Source organism: Apis cerana, linkage group LG6, assembly GCF_029169275.1.
Source record: "Apis cerana isolate GH-2021 linkage group LG6, AcerK_1.0, whole genome shotgun sequence".
NCBI lineage: Eukaryota > Metazoa > Arthropoda > Insecta > Hymenoptera > Apidae > Apis > Apis cerana.
In genome coordinates, this window is record NC_083857.1 from 15,437,248 (window position 1) to 15,462,088 (window position 24,841).

Here is a 24,841-nt window from a genome sequence, read left to right on the forward strand (position 1 = left end):
ACTTACACTCAAGACATTTCGTGCAACAAGTATTATAACACACACTTTTTGTTCTGAACGTGGCTGTGCACAATACCTGACGATCGTTTCACACTTAACACTTTGATCGTTTCGTTTTTACTTTTTATGTGTCATCGATGGTACGAAGCAATGTTCAAGAGAGTCGTCTCGGTGTGTCGCGTTACAACGTTTAACATAACCTTTTCGATACCTCGATAATAAGCTCGCAGATAATGATCTTCAAAATGATCGATGATTGGGTTTGTAAAGATTTAAAAAAATATCAAAATTTTTCGATTATCTTCTTATTCTTCTTATTTCTTCTTTCTTTTCTAATTCTGTTTTCTTTCTCTCTATATTAATTGACTTGTTTCTTCTTTGTAGAATGGCCCCATTGAACGGTTAAAGGTTAGGTACAGTTGGTATAGAGATTGTACAAATCGAGATATGACTTAATAAAAACTATGATTCTTTTCTTTTTTTTCTTTGTTTAAAACAATTGTTCCTCTTCTCATTGGTCCACACGTTATATATCTTTGATTTTGCAGATTGACAAAGGATCGAAAAAAATTCTTTACTTAAGCTATGTAAATTCTTTTTATCTGAGGTCTCCAGTTAATCTTTATATATGCTTGTATTATTCGTCTGTTCCAACTGTAATCGAAATTACATTTTCTCTAAATTATTTAAAAATTAAAAAGTCTATTTAATATTCATTTATTTTAACACGAATAGGTGGAAGGAAGCAGTTTTATCAAAAATTCTCTTTGAAATGCTGTTCTGACAATTCGTTAATTACTTGTGGATGTTTAATACTGATGTTTTAATCATTCTGATGGTTAATTGTACAAAAGCATTAAAATTGGACGCATGCAGTGATTATGTACACGTATGTACTGCGGTACCATGAATAAGAGAACATTCTGTGGAGAATAGTAAAGCACAGGTCAAGCTGAGTACATACTACAATGCGATCGTAAAGAGATGTCGAACATGCCTCTGCTCAACAAGGCACAGCATGTTTTCGAAATACAAGTGATCGCAATTGATCAGATTTCGTACAAATTTAATTTAAGGATTTTAAGGTTTTTTATAATATTTACTTTTTATTTGAATTTTTTGCAAATAAATATACTTTTTTTATACTTTTATAATGAAAGATTGATTTATCTTTTAATCTTTTAGGTAAATTTGCACTTTTAACTTTTAAATTTTTAACACATCCAATGTTTCACTAAAAATCGAAAAGACCCAAAATAATGGATATCGATTTTTTAATAAGTATGGAAAATAATTGTAAAATGATAAAAAATGAAACGAAATTTAAAAAGTATGTGCAAAACTTGCACTGAAAATGAATGCAAAAGGAAATCGAGAAATCTTTTATATTTCTTAAAAAAAAATTCATAGCTCAAATGTATTAAACTTAATTTTTTTCAGGTTTTAGACTTCGATCTTTTATAAAAAATTTTCTTTGAAAAGAATTAACACATTCGATATAAGAAATAACAATTACAATTATTTATGTTATTATTATTTAATCAAGCAATTTTCAATGAAATAAAAATATTCAAAGACATAAATTTTATTTCTAAATCTCAAACGAGAGATCAAAGGATCCAATATGTTAAAAGGGTTATTTGCCTTTCCTAGAAAATTTCGTTTGATAACTACCTCGTTTCTCATCGATCTTTACACATCCGGTGAAAAATTCTGCATAAAATATCAGCTAGACGATTCGTATTTGTGAAACAAACATGTTTTTTGCTTCCTGCGATTGAAAGTATATTAGGATCAAATATTTCTCATAAATATATTTCATAAAAAAAATTATTAATAATAAATTTTATATAATAATATTAGAAATTTAACATATCAATTTTGATATTATTACAAATAGGTAAATATACTTTAACAAAAAATTCTTAAAATTTCATTTACGAATTTTCATTATTTTATTTTTGCGTAATTCTTCAAACTGTATTTAAAAAAAAAAAATTTCGATGAACTAAAATTTTTTATTTTTATTTTTTGCTTCAAGGTGATGTTTTGTTCCATTTCGATTGAAATATCACTTGTATTTTCCATTATTGAATCATTTTTTCTCACAAAATATGAGTTTTATTGCTTTCCATAGAGAATTGCAATTGAATTCGAATAAAAATTACACTTACTCGTTTTCTTTTCAAAAATTTATAATTATATTTTTCTATAAAAGCAAATAAAATTCATTTCAATAAATGATTCAATTTTATCATAAACAAAAATTCATAAAAATTTAGAAAAAAAATGCATCTCTCTGTATAAGTATACATTTTATTGCAAAAATAATCAAAGGATTATTTGGATAATTTATGGATATTTGGATAATATTAATGAGAAAAAAAAAGTTTGTTTTATCACATGTTGTGAAAAGAAGCAATTTTCGCTCGAAATAGAACAAAATTTTCGTTTAAACAGAGAAAAAAAAACATTAGAAAATTCGTTCAATCAAAAGATCCACTTTACTCAAATCACATCTCATTAAATTCACCTGCCTGCGGTCAATGTTCACAATAAACCAGTGAAATTACCCTCAGACTCGGGAATCGGGAAGATCCATTTGTTTGTTCCGTGATTCCATCAGATCCCTTTATTTTCACAAATCGTTTCGTCAAATTGCTCGAATTACGAATGATGGTGGTTTTATCACTGTTCTTGGAACACGTCTTTATTACATGCAATTAATAAGAAAAAAAAAGTAATTTTAATTGTTGCGTGATTTACGAGGACAAATTAAAATGATTGAATAATTTTTTGATTTTGACGATTTTGAATTTTCGTTGGCAAGATTATAAACAGCATTTTATATTTGTAGGAGTTAGTTATTAATTCGAAATATTTTTTTTTTAATTTAAATTACTGCTTTGTGTTTCCTTATCATTTTTTTTCTTTTATAAATTTATGATTTCAGAGATTTTTAAAATATTCATTTCAAAAACTCAAAATTTTCTTAGAAAACCAAATTGATTCCAAATCTTTGAAATTTTTATATTCCAGAATTCTAATTTAACACTTTGGCACCCAAATGTCAAAATCTACAAAACTTTGCTTCGAATACTCTAACTCTATATTCTGAAATTTAAAGAACCTTCATATGAGAGGAACCTTCTTGAGATGATCATCAAACGACTTTGACGATTTTCCACTTATAATTCTTAAACACAATCTCGAGGACCCTTCACGATTTTCAAGTAATCTCCAAACGATCTTGACTCTCCATTTTGACTTTCAAATGATTTTAATTCTTCACTTTAGGCCTGCAAATAACTTTGGATATACTCTCCACTTCTCTTTCATCTTCAAATGATTTAAAATTCTGTTCCTGTATATTAAAATTCCAGAATCCTGAATCCAGATTTCAAATCCAGAATTTAGAATTTCGTTTCCAAATTGATTTCAAATTTCAAAAGTTCAAAACCACCTTAAATCAAGCAAAATCTATAAACTCGTCGGAATCCTGATTTTAAACTCTATAAGAATTTCCTACAAATTAGAAACATTCTCAAATCCAAACGCTAAATCTGAAATCATTGGATCGTAGATTCCAATTGCAATCTCCAGATACGAGAAAGTACAACTTCCTTAAGCTCTTAGAATTCCAAGTAGTATCACCGCATTTACACTTTTCGAACCGCCATTGTGCAAACTTGGAAATTCTACAGTTGCCACAACCGATCTTATCGTTAATTTGCTTCCTCGAGCTTGCATCGATAAATAAACTCGAGAGACTTCGAGTAAATTTTATTTGTTTTACAATGTTCTGTGATCAATTTCAATTTCTCGACAAAAGTGGGAAAATTGATTTTACAAGTCGAGTTCCTGCAAATTCTCGACTTAAACTAAAAATTCTAACTTTCGCGATTCCTTCTCGAATATTTATTCGAAAAGTTAACGTGACGTCAATGATAAAAGAACGCCTCAATTGAAAGAACGTTTAATTTACTTGAAAATTTTCCCTCCTCTCGAAAAAGTTCCAACATCCGAACCACCTTCTTAGAGAAGAACCATTTTGCTAAGCACTTTGCCAACTTCTCTGTCTCGCCAACTTTCATTTTTTAATCGCGATGAAGCCTGGAATCGCAACTTTGAATTGGTTTTGTCGCTTCATATTTCCATCAGTGAATTCAATCGAATTTTTTATTATTATTATTTTTAAATTGTATTCAACTATTAGATTTAGCGATTATTCGAATGTGACAATTATTCGAATTAATATCTCAAATAATTTAAAATCTAATATAATTTATTCAATAATATATCATATAATTTAGAATATAATATTATGATTTATAAGATTTATAGAATACATGACAATGATAATTTTTTTAATGTTACAGATAATGTAAATTTTCATTTAAAATATCACTCGCTTATCCGACTTTTGCAATCGGATACAAAATAATTTTGTTGTGTGCCGCGTAATGTTAGGTTAGACGAAGGTCAAAGACGAGGAAAGTATGAGAATGTCAGGCGAATGTCACTTTGTTTTCATTCACAAAGTGTTATTATTCAGCTCTATTTCTATGAGACATTCACCTTTTCTACGAAGGTCAATATTTTTTTATCCATTTTAACGAATTATATTTTCAGATTTATTTAACGTGTTGCTTTCAACATCCTTTATTATTCATGCAAACATATATGATAAATGATCTTTAACTACTTTAAAATCCACTTATTCAAAATGAAATACGGAACTTGAGGCGAGAGAGAGAGAGAGAGAGAGAGAGAGAGAGAGAGAGAGAGAGAGAGAGAGAGAGAGAGAGAGAGACAGAGAGAGAGACAGAAAGAGAGAGAGAGAGAGAGAGAGAGAGAGAGAGAGAGAGAGAGAGAGCGCTAATTGTGGAATCTAGGTCAGGGGGTTGAGGTAGCCGTAATTACGACATTCGATCTGTTTTGCACTTTCCACGGAGGCTGATCGTTCCGTGTAATTACCGTGCATCGTGCACCGCAAACGATGCCCTTCCTAATAATTTCCTGTCGAGTTATACCATTGTCAGAGATGGATAATGAAAGAGAAGAGAAAAAGAGAGAGAAGGAGAAAGTATCGAATTAATCGTCAAGTTTTTCACCCGACACGTCTCATCCTCTTAAGCTCATCCTCGGGGAACAGAGTGAAGGACGACATGCTCGAGAATTCAAAAGCGTTGGATTAAATTAAAGATCCACTTGGTACGTGTTACAACGTGATGACTTAACGAACCTGCCTTTTCGTACAGCGTGAAGAACGAAAGAGGACGTGAAGGAACAGAGACGAGCACTGCTTCTTGATTATCTTGTTAATTTTGTCACTGTACGAAGGATTGTGGAATAGAAGGATCGAAATTGTAATTTCTTGTTATTATAACAAGATAATTTCAAGTAGAAAAAAAATAACATTAAGAATAAAAATTTAACGTGTGAGATAAGAATAAAATTTCTGTTAAGTTGATTTGAAAATGAATTTTATATGAATTTTAATATTAAATATCTCTGTAAGTTATAAAAGTGAAGATAAAAAGAAGAAAAATAATTCGGAGATTTATGTTAAAAAAGATGCGATTTGAATTATTAATAATATATTTGCACAACGTAATTATAAATTTAACCGTGAACAAACTTTAAAATATCAAATGCATTCATCTAGTAATAAGTTTTAATTGAAAAACTTTTTTTTGAATGTTGTTATATCAAATTCCATGATATAACAATACATACAATGTACTAACTTAACCTAACTATGTATTATATATTTTAAAACACGGAGTACAATTTGTTATAATACGCGAGTTTTAATTGAAAAATTAAAATAATCTTAAAATATTATCTTTATATTCTTTTAAAACATTATTGATATTATAGAATTTATAATAATAATATAATAATAATAATCATGTATGATATATTTTAAAATATAATATAACAATAATCTAAATCCATTGTATAACACACAAGTTAAAATACATTTTCTCCACAAAGCAAACAACATAGCAAATATAGAAACATTTCCATAGATTTTTATCGCCAAGTATTAATTCTTCTTTCCAATTTTTTCAATGTAACCACGCCTTTAATAATCAATTTTAGAAATGGCAACTGCGCTTCAGGGAAAATCTGTTGCAGCGTGGCGCCAAATTCGATTTCACGGGATAACCAAAAGGGATTGACCGGTTTTAATTACTAAAGCTACAAAGTGCAATCATGCGGTACGAGTAGTATAAAAATCTAAGACTGGTAAACTCGACATCGAAAATTCGATTGACAGAAACTTTTGGAGGGGAAATTAAGAATTACCTCTCGGTCAATTTGCATTATCACTTTATTATCTCGATCGAGGGAATTAATCAACTCCTAAAAATGTTATATCCACTCTATAACTCCTTCGAGGAAGTTAAGATTTAAAATTCATAACTGTGCTTCAACTACACGAGAAAACTTGATTTCCCCTCGATTTCTCCCATCGTGCAATTATTATTACGCTCTTCTGAAGTGATTCGCCGACTTATTTTAAATTCATTTCCTCGGTGACATCAAAAAATTGCTTTGGAATACGATAAATTGACTGATAAAGATGAATTTAGATGATAATTATTTTATTGAATTGATATAATTTATATAATTGTTACTTCTAATATTCATTGTTATTTCTCGAGTTTATTATTTTAAACAATAAATATTTGAAGTGTTTCTTGAAGTTATTAAGATAAAGTTATCTCGATGAAGTTGTTAATTAAATTGTTTAATTAAAATAAATAGATTTAATTTAAAAAAAAATAAATTTGTTATATCATGTGAAAGCAAAATTTTTTCAAATGTTGAAGAATTCTGATTTGTTTATTAATTGAAATAAATAAAAATATCTTAAAAATTTTGATCTTATTTTTCATATAAAATTGAAAGATTCTTTACAAAATCACCATTTCTATTTTTAAAAATTTGCATAATGAACAATGAACACTAACAAACTATATATATATTAATAAAGATTGATATGGAATAAAGTAAATCTACAGAAATTATAATGAATTAATTTTTTTAATGTTATAATTGAACAAATTATTCCCAGAGATTTCGTAACATAAATACTGAATAGAGATGACTTATTATATAAATGACATAAAGAAAATTTGTAGGATCTGTGATACAATTTATTTTTATATTAAAATTAATGAGATTTGCAATAACAACTAAATATTAATACTATAATATTATAATACTATAAATATTAATACGAGAAAATATGAAGAACTCTAAAAAAAATTTAAGAAATTTGAAAATCTCAATAAATCTTCTCAATGAATCTAAATCAGATTTGCAACGATAATTAAATATTTATAAGAAAAAGAAGAATTCTCAAATGAATTTAAAATTTAAAAATTTTATTCCAACTTCTAAAATCAGAAAATGCAAAAATTTTGATTATTAATATAAGCGTTAAACTATTCTAACGTTAAACAAATTACAATATTCGTAATAATTCACACGATATACCATAGCACGTTACGCAACTCGTGTTTAATTATTCACCTCTATTAAATACGCGTACTACGCGATTCTAATCTCCAACTCTGTTCAACATCAAATATAAACGAACGTGTTGTCAAACGATCACAGGTATCGCTTCCAAGAATAACCATTAATTACGAGGATCTATGAATCGTGATTGCAGAAGATTACGTTAGCATTAATTGATGTTGCACTCGATACTGTTACTCCACGATATGAATAGAATCTGTAATTTCATAAAAAAAAAAATTATGTAACTTACGCATTAGAATATGTACACTTAATTATATAAGAAATAGTTTGTTGATGTAATTGTTTCATTTATTTAATGAAGAATGATAAAAGAAAAATATATTGTTAAAATTTAACTTAACCTAATTATTATTGGTAAGGATATTTCTATAAAAAAGATAACTATATTTTAATACCAATATTAAGATTAATATAATTATATTGCTAATATAAACTCTTAAATTTTAATTATGAAATTTATGGAAAGAATATAATTTTTAAAAAAATCGTAAATAAAATTATAATTGAATAAAAAAATTATTAATATAAATTAGTATTTCATTATAAATATAGTATCTCTATTAAATTTAAGTTATATTAGGTTAAGTTGTTTATAATTTAAATAAATAACTGAATTAATATTTTTATATACCAACTTTTACATTTATAGCCTCTTTATCAATCTTTCGAAGATGTTTCATTTTGAATATTCAAATTTTAAAAAAAGAACTTTCATCAATTTTGTTTTGAAAAACCAAACACAAAGCATAATCAGATATATATAAATTGTAAAATACTTCAATATAAAATATAAATAAATTTCTTCAAAGAAAACTTATTAAATATAAATCTAACAGAAATCAAAAAATTAATCATAACTCAAACTTAGAACATCAAGTATCGATCTCAAAATTAAATGTTTAAATCATATTATAGTCGAAACTTTATAAAAACGACGAAGAATTTCGATCTATCAGCGCAGAGGTCGCTTAAATCTACTTTACCACTGAGACAGATCAGTTTATTTAAACGTGCTTCCATTACGAAACTGATCGAAGCGAAAAAGGATTAGAGACGAAGCTTAAACTCTCCAATGGAGGAAAATTTCTTCTATGCGTAAAAATACCATCGAAGGATTTTGATTGGTTTTTCGAATTAATTCGACCATTAAAAATAAGAGAAGATTTCTGAGGGAAAGAATAAGAAGGAAAGAAACAGTTTGATCAGCTAAAATTATTATAAAACTTAAATTTAGCTTTATAATAATAATAAATAAGATTTTGGAGGAAGAAATGGTGAGTAAAATTTACCAAATTTTATTATTCGAAAAATTTTTTTAACTCTTGATTTTGTTGATAAAATTTATTTCTATTACGAAAATATTGCTCTGCAAAGAATTTTTTTTTTTTAATAATTAATGAAGTAATTTCTTTTTTATTATTATCTGTTATTCTCTACAGAATAATTTTATCTAGTGATTAATGTAATTACGATATTTAAAGAGTGAAATGAATTTTTATTCAAGTTATTATATTTATAATTCTATATCTTCTTCTATTTCAAGTCTATCTATATTTAATTTGCGATTTAATTATCTAATATAACCTAACCTAATATTTTGAACATTTTTTCCTGAATATCATGAATATCACAGTGTAATTAAATAACTTTTTTCCAAAATTAGATAAAAATATCAATGGAAAATTAAATTTGCTTAGTTTTAAAAAATCTCAACCATCGATTATGACGAATATATAGCATCTTTTTTTCACAAATAGGTATTATTTTAAGGAGAATGCTTTTACGTGAGAGACAGTTTATGGAATTAAAATCTGAAATGAAATTCTTTTAACGATTGTAAATGGGCGAGAAAGAGATTTTAGCTTTTATTCTCACGGTAAGTTAAGTTTATTGTTCTTGCAGAATATAAGTGCGCGTACGAACGAGTTGGTAAGAAATGAAGAGAAATAGGATTGATAAAATTAACGATCTGGAATATTTTAATTTTTCAGAAGAATTCACAAATTCAAGAGCACGAATTATAATATCTAACATATCAATGATTCGAATCGTTGAAAAACAATAGCTACCGTACATACCATTATCAACATAATGAAATTGAAATACGATCATCATTCTTTCTTCTATGAAAGAAAGAATTTAATATTTATAATGAAAAAAAAAAATATAAATCTAATTTCATGAAAAATATGGAAGGAAAAAATTATATTTATTCCAAGAAAAATGAGGAAAGTTTTATATAAGAGAACTCATTATAATAATAAGACAAATGGAGAACATGAATCTCTCAGTATAACTTAGATAAATAGTCAAATTTTCTAAAATTGCTAAAAAGTAGATTATAGAGTTTTATATAGTTTTAATGTAGAAATATATAAAAAATATGTCGTGTTATTTAAGATAAAATTAAATTCATAAAATAATTAATTTAAAATATGTTATTTAACAAATATTGTAAATTATGTAAATAAAATTTATATTATTCTTAATTAGATATAATACTTTAATATTATATTATAATTTTTTTTGTTATGCAGCAAAATATGAATTTTGTGATACTCAAATATTAAAAATACTCATAAGATACTGATAAAAAATCCTTTAATTCGTTTCTACCTTCATTTCTCTTAACAATTTAAATTCTATCTCGGATATATTAATATATTTCACAATATGAGAGAAAATGTTATATTAACAAAAATTTATCTTAAAATAAATATAGAGAAAAGTAAGAAACTCATTATGGATAATTTATATTAAAACATATTGTTCTATAAATTTCATAATAATTTCTTACATGAAAAATATTTTAAATACTTTATTTTAAATCAAAGAACATTTTATTATGTTCTCATCTCATTATCTCTATCAATTAATATAATTTTCATATTTTATACTAAGATACACACAAAATATATTCAATTTTTTCTTATTTCGATCGATAAGTTAAAGTGAATTCAATTTTTCTTCTCGATCGATAACATAAAATGTTTTTTATTTATTTCGATCGATAAATCTTTTCAAAGAATATGAGATATTCCAATTGCAATATTATTCGAATCGTTATTTGTATATAACTTCAAGCGAAAGAAATATGCTCGTAACATTAATTAGATTTTTGAATTGATACGCAGAATATTCATTTACCCGTGAATATCATGGAAAATACACGCAAAAAGCCGTGACACGTTCATTTCTCGAAAGGATGATAAGGTAGAATTGCATAATATTTCGAAATGTTAATTTAATTGTGGCGGAAATGCCAATTAGCGAAAGTATATCGTCGAAACATTTCTTCGACCTCGTTTTGATCAACTCGTTTTAGATTAAAAACATTTCAAGTCGTGCAATTTTCAAAGAGACATTTGTAACCTATTATACAGAATAAATATCACAATTTGAATTGACCGTGACAAATATGATGGAAAAAACTAAACTGTCGATAAAAAGATAATAAAATAAAAAATCAAATCTGAACAAAATATCGTTGTAAAGATGGAATTATTTAATTCTGAATATCGAAAGAGCAATTTTCTTTGCAGTGAAGAAGTCACAGTGATTTTTATATCAATTATATATATGATATTAATATATTCTTGGAATATTTTTGAAATGTAGATTCTAAAGATAAAAAAAAATAACAGGTTTATTTATTAAGTTATGACTATAAAGTTGGTTAAATTAAAGAAGGAAAAAGGAAATAGAATGAGGCGTCAACGAATGCGATGAAGATAGAACTATCTCATTTTGCTTTCAATTACTTATAACTTAGTGAATGAGCCTTGACCGAGTATTTTATATACCAACTTTTATTTTTGTTTTGATTTCTGGAATCGAACTTTCAAGAATATCCTATGAATATATTACTGCATATGATTTTGTCAACTAAGATTATTAATAATTATATATTTAATTTATAAAAATAATTATATTTTTTATTAAAAATATTTTCGTATATCATAAATTGCAAATTTTATTTTATTAATGATAATGATACTTTTCTTTATATAAAATCCAATAGTTCGAATTCTTTTCAATAAATTATTATATAATAAAAATAATATAACATACATAATTAATTTAAAAATATACTGTTGTTACTGCCTTTCATTGCACAATTACGAATTTTCGTAAAAATTTTTCTTTAATAATATTTTTTAAATAAACAAAAAAATTATATTATAAATTTAAACAATATTCTAAATATATATATTAATAAGCATTAAATATTTTCTAAGAAAAATAAAACAAAATGAAATATTTAATTATAAATCGTAACTTTTTTATATATCATTAAAAACATATCCAATAAAATATCCAATAAAAATAGAAACAAAAAAAAATTCTTTTCAAACATTTTATTAGTTACGAGAGATGAAAATTGTAAAAAATTTCCATATATTTTACATCTAAGAGAATTTAATTAAACCGTTCTCGAGCGATTCGAGTTGTTAATTTGATGCTCCATCAATCATAGGTGTAATTAGTAGTCAATCTGCGTTTCAAGTAACAAGAAACATTTGGGTGACCTATTTAGAATCCTATTGGGTTTTCTTTTTTTATTATTGTGTCTTGAAGAGTATAATTGATATTATACAAATGTTTCTCTTCGATTTATGTATTGTATTTGGAATAATATTGAAGAAAATTTATTCGCACAATGAAACAAAATTGAATAATATAATTGATATTGTCGTATATGAAATATAATAAATAATTAATAATTATTTCGATATTTGAAATTTTAATGAAAATATCTTCGAAATTTTGTTATTAATGTTTTATTTGATTAAATCTAATTCTGATTAAAATGTTAATAAATATTATTTATTATTAATGTTTTTCGGAAAGTGAAAAATTACAATCAATTTTTGTAATTCGTTGAAATTGTTTTAAAAAGATTGCAAATATTCGAAAACTATATAAACTATATTAGGATAAAAATATTTCATAATGTAATAAATAATTTCTTATATGTATAAAATTTAGAATTGTATTATTCATATAAATTTCAAAGATATTCTGAAATGCAACAAGTCGCTTCAAATATATCTTAATCTATAGCTTGAAATATAATATATTCCACTTCAAACATATATTTCATCCTCTCTATTATCGATTGAATTTCATTTTAGAATGCCAAAAATTCTTTAAATTCTATTTTTTATTTTCTGTTAATATTTTTGATAATTAAATTCGTTGCCAAAAATAAACTAACTTAATTTAATTTATGTATTTTGTTTCTATTTATTGAAAACAAAAAACATGATAAAATTACAGAAAAAAATAATATTTTTATATTACTTTTATAATATATTAATTATTTTAAAAGGAATCTAATTTATATATTTCACTTCATTTTTATTTTATCTTGTAATATCAGAAAGTAAGAAAATGATTTTGTACAACAAAATTTAATTTTATAATTTATTCTATTCTATTCTATTCTATTCTATTCTATTCTATTCTAAAAATCTTCATATAGGAAAAAAAATTTCTAATTATAAAACAAATTTCATGCAAATTTAATAAATTATAGAATATTATCCATATATTTCAATAAAATTTGCTATTTTTTTGATAACATATTCATTGTTTCATAAGCTAACCTAATTAATCTATATATTTTCTATATATTTATATTTCTATTTATTATTCATATCGAATAGTATTAGAAATTATAGAAAAAAACGATTTACAATTTACAATTTAATTCCACCTTCTCTAAATTTTAAAAATCTTCACGTAAAATTGAAAATCATAAAACAAATTTTATATAAACACGAATTATCGATTGAGCAATCGAAGAAGCAATCCTATGATCAATATTCTGTGCACAAATCGCTTAATAGTGCGTAATTATTTCAGTGGCCTACTTGATGTCTCATTAGAATCGTTCGCGTGAACGAAATTAATTCCTGTGGCGTGATCCAGTAACATGAACGAATGAATACACTTGCGTATTGTTATGAATTAATATAGACTTAATAATTTTCTATTAGTCGAAATTTATTTTATTCGTGTGCGAAGTTTATCATGATGTTACGTCGTGACAGGTTAACAAAATTGCATTATACAACGCATTAGTAATAAGAGATGGCGTTGTTACTATTTGCGACATTGCTGCCTTATATAATAGTTTAATGAGATCGTTTTTAATTGGATATTTAATATAGATTATATATTATGAAATGAATTAAAATTTTTCTTTTGCTTTTATCTTGAATATTTGAATATTAAAATTGAGTTAATTTTTATCATTCGATTAATATTTTAATGCGAATTTTCATGTGGCTAAAAAATAAATTCAGATATTCAATTAATATGTAAAATATGGGTATTTGCATTGATATTTAGCAATTTTATATTTTTAACAATTTTTTAATAAAGTGTTAATATATAATGTTTATTTGAAAAAATTTTCTACAAAAAGGCTTTTATTTATAGATAAACTCAAATTCGAAATTTTTTCAATTCATACTATTTTACTTATAATATAAGTTTACTTATAAATTTACTTAATTAAAATTAAATTTATTTATACTACTAAATTATTATACAAATAAAATTAATATCAAAGAAAAAATATATATTTGCAAAAAAATAAAAAATATAAAAAATAAAAAAATATATTTGCAAAAATCTACAATATACTTTCAAAATCTTCAAAGATACGAAAAAATGTAATCTTTCTCGCATTTTTAATTTCAGAATACAAAGAATGGATTTTAAAAAATAATTTTATATTATTCCAAATTTTTTTTTCAAAAATATTTAAAAAATATTTAAAGACTTTTCTAATGATTTTCTAATTCTCTTTTCTTTTCTTTTCTTTTTTTTCTTTTTCCTTTTTTTTTTTTACCAGAATTATATTTTTATACGTAATAAAAATTAAAAATATCCACTTGAAAATCTTATCGAGTTTAACGGCTTAAACTTTAAATCATGATCGTCTCTACATGCAGAAACGTTAATTAACTCGAACTCAATTTTAATTACGAAGTCATATCATGATATTGAAGCTGGGCCTCCGCCACAACCAGATTTAAGAGATTCGATTAATTTCGTGTGAACATTCGATTGGTTGTTCGTTCTCTCATCTGCTTGTATTCTAACGTTAATGAAATAATCGTGCTGCAGACAGCAAGATAATTGTTTGTTGTTTGAAGCGTCTTCAAAAAAAAAAATTAAATTTTAATATTTTTCCATTCGAACTTGATTTATACAAGAAAAAGAAAGAATTAGAATTTGAAATTTTTGATAATTAAATAGAACATCAACCATAAAAAAAAGGAGAATATTTAAAAATTTTAAGAATTCATAAATTTCGATTTTGAAATATTTTTTTCAAGGAAATAAAAGAATTAAAATATTTGAGATTTTTGAAAAGTTATAGATTTTGATGACTTTGGAATATAATCGGATCACTATTCTAAAGATATTCGAAGTGTATTGCTTTTTGATAACACATATACATTCTATATTTTGAATATTTTATATTTTATTCGATTCAATATTACTAGTATTTTTTATACAGCAGTTGATTAAAAATTGAATATGCATTTAAATGTAAAAAGAATATAAGAATATAATATAAGAATATAAATATAGAATTATCAGATTCGTATTACTTATCTTTATTTTACTTTATTTTAGAAATCGAATGAATTTGATTAAAATCAACTATCCATTTTAACTCTGCTTATTCATCGACAAGAAATTCTTATTTAAAATAGCTCCATTTAAATCTCCGCAAGTTAATATTGTACATAGAAATATGTCATGAGCTATAAAGCGGAAAAAATTCAGAATAACAAGATCAACAGGTTAATAACGATTAATATCGAAAGTACGCCTATTCGCTTGTGTAGAAGCAAAATTCGTGTGCATAATGGCTATTTAAAGCAACACCTGAAATTAATATAAATTACTGCAGGTTAAATTAGTTCATATATAAACAACTATAAATAAAATTTATCATTTATTACATAGAAATATCTCAACTGACTCATCTTTTGAAAAACATTTTTGTTTGATAATCTCACATATAATTTGACACTCTTTTGTTCTTCATAATGAATATTACTTGTTAATTTTCACGAAATTTATTCATAAATTATTCAACATTGAATTATTTTACATTTACATTTATCGTTATATTTTTTTCATATTTATGTAAAATTAATATAATTAAACACTTTTTCCTCTTTAAGATGAAACGTACTAAAAATAATGTATTAAACAAAATAGAGAAATTTTATCATGGAACGCCCTCTATGTGGTAAAATTGTAGTTAAAATTGTAGTTGATCATTGGTTAAGAAAATCGTTGAGGGACGAAATCTAATGTGGCAAATAAACGAATAGGATATATTTTCATAAGACGAAAAGAACAATTGTTACGAGAACGAAAATCTAAACTTTGGATAGAAGTATCCATTCATTTATTAAGAAATTGATCAAGTTTCGAAAATTAGGTTATCTTCAACTTTTGGATTGTCAATGAAAAGATAGAAAAAATAAGATCATTTGATTTTATCATCTTTTTTTGATCCTATACTTCTTATTGTTTTTTATTATTTTTTTTATACATTTTATATTTCTTATGCATTATTTTTTTTGTACATTATATACTTCTTAATTTTCGTAACTACAGTTTGAAAATAATAATACTTCATTTAACTATAAGCTTTAAATATATATATAATTTTATTTCTACAAATTAATTCTAAGATTTTTTCTTCTAATATCGTTTTACTTTTACTTTTACTTTTACAAATGTACAATTGCACAAAAGGAGAAGTTTTGAAGAAAAAAAAAAATCAAAGGATGTTTTTTTATTTTTTTATTTTCCAAAACTACGCCAAATTTCAAAATCAACTTTTTCGTATTAAACGAAATCTTTTTAATGAACGATAGACAAACAACATCAAATCAGGAATTAAAAGGAAAACGTTCGTTTTTCAAGTCACGTTCCACTCTTCATTCTCGTTTATTTTAAGAGACAGATAGCTACGAAAAATTTCCAACTAGTACGAGTTAGTATTTACTAGAAAGGAGACGAATCACTATCCATGAATCATGATTAATTATCAAAGGATTGATCGATTCTCAACAACGATGTTCCCAATTTGTTCATGATTCATGGCGACGTTTCGACAAATCGAATTCGCCATTACTTGTTTTTTTAAGCGGAAACAGGAAACCAGAGATCGCGTGTCTACATGCGTCGATTTTTGTTCGATTTTGCGAACGATTGGACGGTGATTGATTCGCTTTCATGAGAATCGGATCATAGGTCGTGATAACAAATGCGCATGCTCGACATTGTTCGTCAAATATTTACTACTTTTGTGATATCGTGAAATATCAAATAAAATGAAATTTGGATGATATTCGCATGTGATTTTTTTTTTAAATTTTGAAAATTTTTATAAACTTAGCCTGTAATATTGAATGATATCGAAACATTTTTTATTTGGAAGAAAATTTGAAAGTTTTTGTGTTTAATCTGAAATGTTAACTAGTATTGATGTGTGATTTTTTTTTAAATATTTTGGAAATTTTAAATGATATTGACGTATAATTTTTATTTAAAGAAAAATTTTGGAAATTTTTACGGACTAAAATATTGGATATTTAGTATGTAATTTTTATTTAAGGGAAAAAGTTTGGAAGTTTTTATGTGTTTTATGTCCGATACAAATATGTGGTTTTTTTCAAGGAAAATTTGTAAATTTTCATTGAAATTTTTCATTTATTTTCGTGATGAAATGTTGAATAATATTGATATACGACTTTTTTTTAGAAGATTTATTTCATTCTTGAAATGATATTCGTAATGTAATTATCTTTTATTGAAAATTTGAAAAATTTCATCATGAAACATCTATTGAAACGTTAAATAATACTAGGGTAATTATCATTTAAAAAATCGAAATATTATTACGTGTTTATTTTAAAATGTCGAATAACACTGATACGTAATTTTCTTCTGAAAATTTTAAAATTTACTTTCGAATTTATTCTCGTAAAAAAATATCAACCGAGATATCAAATAACATTAGCGTGTCTTTTAATGAAAATACGAAAAAGTTTTCACTTATTTAAAAAATGTTAAATATTGGTGATTTTATTTTTTGAAAATTTTCACGAATTTTCACTCTCGTAATGAAATATCAACTGAAATGTTATAAATAAAATTCTTATATAATTTCCTTTTACTCAGAATTTCAAACACATGTACAAAATTTGATTAAACGTGATTTAGATGTGATTTTCTTTCACTGAGAATTTCAATGAAACATTTCAGCTTAGATCTTAAAAAATTATATTTATTTCGAAAAAATATTGAAAAGCATCTTTCAAGGTATCTTTTATTTATTATTGAAACTTTTGCTATTTTTCGTACAAATTAATATAATAAATAATAAATACTAAATAATAAATCAAAAATTAACATTTATAAAAAAAATACATAGGTTAGAGGATCAATAAAAAAAAAATAAAATTGAAATTTTATTTATAATATATTTATAGATTATATATTATATCTGCTATTATAAATTGATAATATTAAATGTTCGTAATTAATTTAAATAATAAATTCGCAGCGAAATTAAATTGAAATTTGATTTAATACCCTCATTATTAAATATTGATTTTGCCAAATATTAACGAGAAATGAATCACAGGTATTTCAAAATTTTTAAACATCATATTATCACTTTAATTTATTCTCTCAATTCATTTAAACTCGAGAAAAATTTTAATCTCTAAAAATTAAAAAATAGTAAATTATATCTATAAAATCTTTGAATATGTTAAAATTTAACTTGAACTATAGATCATCGTGCAATATGACGAATTCTTCGTAAGAAAAAACATTTTTCTTCATGAAGGATATCTCCATTTTTCACTCTTACTTTAATCCTCCAGCCATCACGAACACGAATTGTAGATTTCGATATGGATGATTTTCGCAAAAATGCACTGTTTTTCAGAGGAAGTGTTCTATTTTCAAGAAAGATCTTACGAAATGATCTTACTAACAGCTAAAAGTAATGCATTAATCTTGCCAACGAGATTCATACAGGAATCCTAACTTTTTTCATCCTCTTCTTTTCAAAAATATTTTTACAACTCGCTATACGAAACATTTTTCATATTCTTATATTTATTATAAAAATTTATTATAAAAATTTCTCTATTATTGTATTATTTCTCACTTGTTAAGGGGAATTTCCAGTGAATAAATTTCCAATTTTGAAAAATTAATTTTCGCAATTTTGAATTGTTAAAAATATTTTTATATTTATATCTTTTGATTTTTAATAACATATGTATTTAATAAAGAATAATAAATTCAATTTAAAAAGTTGTCGTAAAATTTGGTATACTTCATTCCACCTGTTGAATTGATATATGTGTACAAATTGTAATCTGAAGACAGAATGTAATACCATGCAAATCAGATGAAAGGATAATCTAAAAAAAAAATCTTCTATATCGACCGAGTAGAAGCTCGATAAAATTCAATTTATGAAAATTTCACACATGAAGAAACGAAATAATTGAAATAAAACGGGAATCGAAACAAAAACGAAACAATGAAACAAAAAATTTTCAAAAAAATTGTAAAAGTAGAATTAAAAATATATCGTGTAGAAGATTCAATAATCGATAATCCGTATAGTTTGTTTTGACGAGAAGAGGTTAGAATCATGTTTCATTTAAAAAGTCAATAAAACTCTGTACACTTTGAAAATTTATTATTTATATACAAAAATAACAAACCAAAATTTGTCCTGGCAAATATTCCGCTAACGATTAAAGATTTAAATGCGAAAAAATAACAAATTCCACATGTATTTGCAATATTTGCATATTTGTAATACTTAAAATATTTTTACATAATGATTTACTAATAATATCGAAAAGTTGACGAATTACAGAAATCTCTCTTAAACAATTTAACAATTTAAGTCTTACTTTGACCAAAAGCTAAATTATAATTTCCTAACCTCTATAAATTTCTTTACAAATAATCTGTCTATACAAATCAACATAATTATTACTGATATTCAGAATTTTTAGCATATTCAGAATTTTTAATCAATTTTTAATAAATTAACAAAAAAATTCCATTTTTAATACTAATAGTATTGATCAGAATTATACAAGAGAACCAAGAGAATCGAGTAAAAAATAAATTGATCAAAGATGCGAAAATTGCAACGGAAATTTCGTAAGCGAAATTAGATATCCAGTCTATTATCAGTTTTCATATCTTGAACTTTCATATCATATTCGATTAATTCGCGATCAAATTAACGTTAATTAGAAAATAATAAGATTAAATCCACGCTTAGGGTTGATGACTCGTTTTTCGTTTATTCTGTGAAACGCATGCGAGTCGAGTATCCGTAGATTGCTTAGGGGACCATAGCCGATTTCCCCAGCCAATTCGAATGAAATGAAATTCATAATTCGATTCTCGAAGTTGAGAGCAGAAAAAATTTATCGATCGCTTTTCAAATGTCTCGCGTGTGTTCGTTACTTTTGAAAATTAGAGAAATAACGATGATGGTAGCTTTTTTTTTTCATGTAAGTAAATACCGAGTTCAGATTACAAAGTGTTCTCTAATTTAGTGGAATTTCGTTTTTGGAAAATTGCGTTGGATGTAAAAGCATTCGTACATTAAATAAATTAAGATCATTTTATCTGTGCTGAACATTTTTTGTAGTTGTAAATTGAAATATATTTTTTGTGAGCATTATAAAAAATTTTGAGATTTTTTGTTTAATGAATTAAACAATTTTTTAAACTAACTTTTCTCTTTTGTAAAAAAATTATTATTTTTATTAAAGAAAACTGTATTTCTAACCTATAAATTTAATTTATGATGATTCTTATTGCGAACAAAAAATAAAAAATATATATGCATCTACTGTTTATTTTATCTTTTCTTTTAAAAAATAATTTTAATTTATTATTAATAATTAATAAAATAATTATATTGAAATTAAATATTGCATTAAAAAATTTATCGTAAACATTTCTTCTATACGAACACGTGCACAATACGATTTATAGTTAGCAAAAGCAATATCTGTCTTTGTAATGTACATTATTTATGCGTAGTTGAAACACAACTTATTTATTACTTCAAAGATTTAATTTTTCATTGTATTAATACATTTTTGATGCGAAACTGTTAACCGCTTGAACTAAATGGTTAATATCTTTGCGCATGCGTGCATCGTCGAGCGGAATATTTGCCAAGAACTGGATCGAAAATTTCCGCGAAATTTTTTCACGCTATTTTTATTAATCTATATCTTCAATATCTAAAGGATTAGATCAAAAATGGATTTCGAATAGTTAAAAATGTATTAAATCGTTAGGAATGCATTCAAGCTAAAAAGTATTCCGACAAATATTTTCCCGAAAAATTTTTATCATATCATTACGAAACATGATATAAAAATTTAAATGAAATTTATAAAAATTCGATATTTTTAAAATACAGTCGAATCTTTGTAATTCGAATTTCTAGAAAATATATATAACCTTAGAATTTCAATCTTTTTTTATTTGAAAACTTCTAGACGAAATCTATGAGTTGAGATGTAAATTTATTTTAAATGTTATTTATTTTTTTAAATATTAAAATTGCATACCAAAAGCCAAACATGACATTTTTTTCTTTTCTTTTTAAATTAGAAAAATATGCAAAGTTTTCGTTCATCAAAATTTTATTTATTAAATTTCTTTACTCGAAAATTGTCTAACTTTTATGATTCAATTATGATTATTCGACTATATTTTGTTTAAAATTTATAAATTCTCATAATAATATTTCATTTATTTACAGAATACATAACTTCAAACAGAATATCACAAATGGTTCTTGTTTATTGTGTAAACAATATGAATTAATTACCACATGAAACTGCTATTAAATCAGCTTCTTCTTGAAGAGATGCATTCATAATTAGGCACTATAGTGTAGCCAATGGCGTTGTCATATAATAGCAAGACAAATCATCGTAGACGATGTGTTCTATTCCCCGTTTCAAAATCAATCATTATATATCCAGATTAATTTATCAATTTAGGTCTTTCTACGACCTTTTTTCCTTTCAGGATTACTACTTTTAATTAAAGCTTTACTACCATAAGCATTTTCAAGGAGGTGATCTTATAACACCTTCCTTGTCTTACGTATATAATTACAACTAACGACTATCTATCTAAACATAAATAAATATATAAAACTATACTTCTATATATTATATCAAATTATGCTCATATATGCGTATGTGCCTTAAAGATTCATAGGCGCACAAACGTGATACAATAAACGTCGGATTGTATTGGATTTCATTTCTCAAGGGATTGTCCATCTATTTCACTTGCGTATTACATTGTCACATTCCAATGTCAATTAGCCGATACTAATTATAATAAATAAATTAAAGCTTGCCATTCGAATTCGTGTATCGGCGAAGGACGCGTTGACGTGGCTCGAAATATTATATCGATTTTATTCACTCGATTCTTCGATTCTTTGATTCTTGGATATTGTACGAATATATCGAAGCTCGTTTTTTCCGTCACGATCCAGATTGAAATGTCGTCGTTCCTTCGGAAAAGAATCGCGGACGAATCCTGCGGCTATGCCTTCAAAGAGTGGCTACACGTATACGATGATGTACATAGAGGTTATATGTATAGCGCGGGATAGATGGCATGAGATTCGCTCATGCAACGAACTCAAAATAACTGATTGCACGAATACAATCCTTTCTTTCTTTCTTCTCTTTGGATTTTCCCGCGTGAATCCTAACTTTCGTGTGATCAAGGAACCCGTGTCACGATCGAGGACATTTTTGAATGTCGAAATAAATTGGTCTAACTGACGTCGAGGATTTTAAACCAACATCGATGTCACGAACAACCGAGCACGTACTGATCTCGACAGATTTGCTCTCATAGGTTATTTTTCATCCGTTATTCTAATTCCTCGGAATACCTTGGAGCCAATGACGACCGAATCGAAAGAGGCCCCCAGTAAACATGGAAAACATCTGATCGGATGAGTTTACGGCCATTAGATCGATCTTTTTCTCTCTTTCTTCGAGAATCAACACACAACACCGAGGAGACTCTCCAGAAACTTGAATTCACTGTGAAAATAATTACACCCGTTACGAAATTATTCGATGAAAAACAATCGGTTCACGTGCGCGATTTATATTTTCACGCGATCGAAATTTCGACGAATGGAATAGGTAAAATGGAGAATCAATAAAGGATCGATGGAAGTTCGAGGTAATTATGGATGATCGAGGAGAGATAAAAAAAATGCACGAGGTTACAATGATACGGAAGTTTCAAGAGAACATTAACTCACATCTCAACCGCGCGGCGGTTCGGAATCGACTGGCATCTCGAAGGCTTAAACGCCTCCTGCTGGTCGGTCCTCTCTCGCACCACCAGGCGCAGACGCCCCAAAACAATCGCCAGCCACGATCTGTTATTCTTACTTCACCTTGCTTATGAGTTATGTTTCCTTTATGCTTTCTTTTTTTTTTCTTTTCTTTTTGTTTCTTCGTCAAATTTTATGTGACCAATAGCAGATCACTTTCATGATCGTTTTGCGGTTTTCTTACGACGTATTAAAATCTTTTATTTTTGAAATACATTTTAGATACTGCTTATTTTCTTCTCGCTTTATTCTGCGATCTTTTGTGAATAATTGGTTATGTATATAGTAAATGTGGGTTAAGTGTATTTTAGCAGTATGGTGTAAACGTATACGTATGAAGTATTTCAGTTAAATATTGAGATGATTTTAGGAAAAAAAAACGAAAATGGAATAGAATTTTACGATTCAAACAATCCATTTCAAATATAACGAACGCAATAACATTATGACATATATATATATACCTTGTAGTGTCTAGGATAATCGCTCTATTAATCTAGACTTATCGAGATTCGAAGAAAAGCACTCAGCTGGTTGGCTACATTTGTTGGCTACATTCAAAGAACATTAAAATGAATAATATAATGGAAAAAAAGGAAATAAATTTTCGATGATAATAATAATAAAATAAAATTTTATCAAATTCCACATCTTTAGGTGTTGAAAAATATTAATTTATTACAAATTTATTTTATTCTACAATTCTTGCATTTTATTGATATGAAATAAAAATATAATTATACATTAAAAAAGATTATATATAAAAACAAAAAATTTATATGTAAATATTAAAAAGGATATTTTTATAATCATTTGTCTTTTTATATATAACTTTCTTTATAGATTTACAATATTGAATATATGTTCAATATTGAATATGAATGATATGAAAAATATGCAAAAATAATATTTTTATAAAATAATAAAAAACTTTAATACAAACTGTATTATAACCATAATACCTATTTATTACATATAAATCATAATTTGGAAAAAATGACAAATATTTTAATACAATTTTTTTAACTTATTTTGTTTTTTTTTTCAATTTAAATTTGACAGGAAATTTATTTCATCAGTTATAGAAATACAAATGAAATTAAATAACGAATAATGTATAATGGATATGTCATTGCGAATATGTTTACGGATGAAAAGATAAATTTAACGATATTCAAATCGAATATTTCGTTCTAGTTAAACTAATACATTAAAATTGTTGACATAATATGTAAGTATTGATGACATATACTTATATTAGGAAGATTTAGTGAATAACGAAAAATTAATTCTTACATAGTTTTGTATATATTAACTGTTTTTAATTAAATATTCATAATTTTTATAGTTTCAGTTAAATATAATTGCATTTTAGCATTAATATTTAAACATTTTATTAGCAATTTTATTTAATTTCTCAAAAAATTAATTCTCAAAGTATATTAAAATTAATTTTTTAAAGAATTTCGAATTAAAAAAATAAAAAATTCGAAATTTAGATAATTTATGCCAAAAAATTAATTATATTACCATTTAAATATCTAAAATTTCAAATCATAACAATAGTAAAAAAAATTCAAAAACTCGAAAATTCTTAAATTTCGAAAATTTCGAAAGTTTCGATACTTTTAAAATTTTACAAAATTTTATGAATTTTTTAAATTATACTTAATGCTAGAATAATCTAAATTATAATAAAATTCTAAAATTAAAATATCCAAAAATTTAATAATACCATTTTCTCCACTATTAGATATTTTTATGAATTAATTTCAAATTTTAACGAAA

The 24,841-nt window shown here is 25.1% G+C and overlaps 1 protein-coding gene and 1 long non-coding RNA gene across 9 annotated transcripts in view; one reads left to right on the top strand and one right to left on the bottom strand.

Annotated features, from left to right (window-relative positions):
* LOC107999647 (potassium channel subfamily T member 2) overlaps nucleotides 1-24,841 on the bottom strand; it is a 190,869-nt gene that overhangs the window by 120,767 nt on the left and 45,261 nt on the right. For 4 of the 8 annotated variants that reach the window (XM_062076702.1, XM_062076703.1, XM_062076701.1 and 1 more), the window contains exons 1-2: nucleotides 22,979-23,137; nucleotides 22,598-22,751 (exon numbers count right to left, since the gene is read on the bottom strand). The exons of 3 other annotated variants lie outside the window; for them this stretch is intronic. In XM_062076702.1, coding sequence (XP_061932686.1) covers nucleotides 22,598-22,676 — 79 coding nt within the window. In that variant the 5' untranslated portion in view covers nucleotides 22,677-22,751; nucleotides 22,979-23,137. Of the gene's footprint in view, nucleotides 1-6; nucleotides 655-21,505; nucleotides 23,138-24,841 lie in introns of those variants that run through there. One more of the 8 variants, XM_062076700.1, reaches the window with a different exon arrangement.
* LOC133666319 (uncharacterized) lies at nucleotides 8,458-10,052 on the top strand. The gene is made up of 3 exons (XR_009830347.1): nucleotides 8,458-8,834; nucleotides 9,318-9,436; nucleotides 9,552-10,052. It is a non-coding gene; the product is annotated as an uncharacterized LOC133666319 (long non-coding RNA).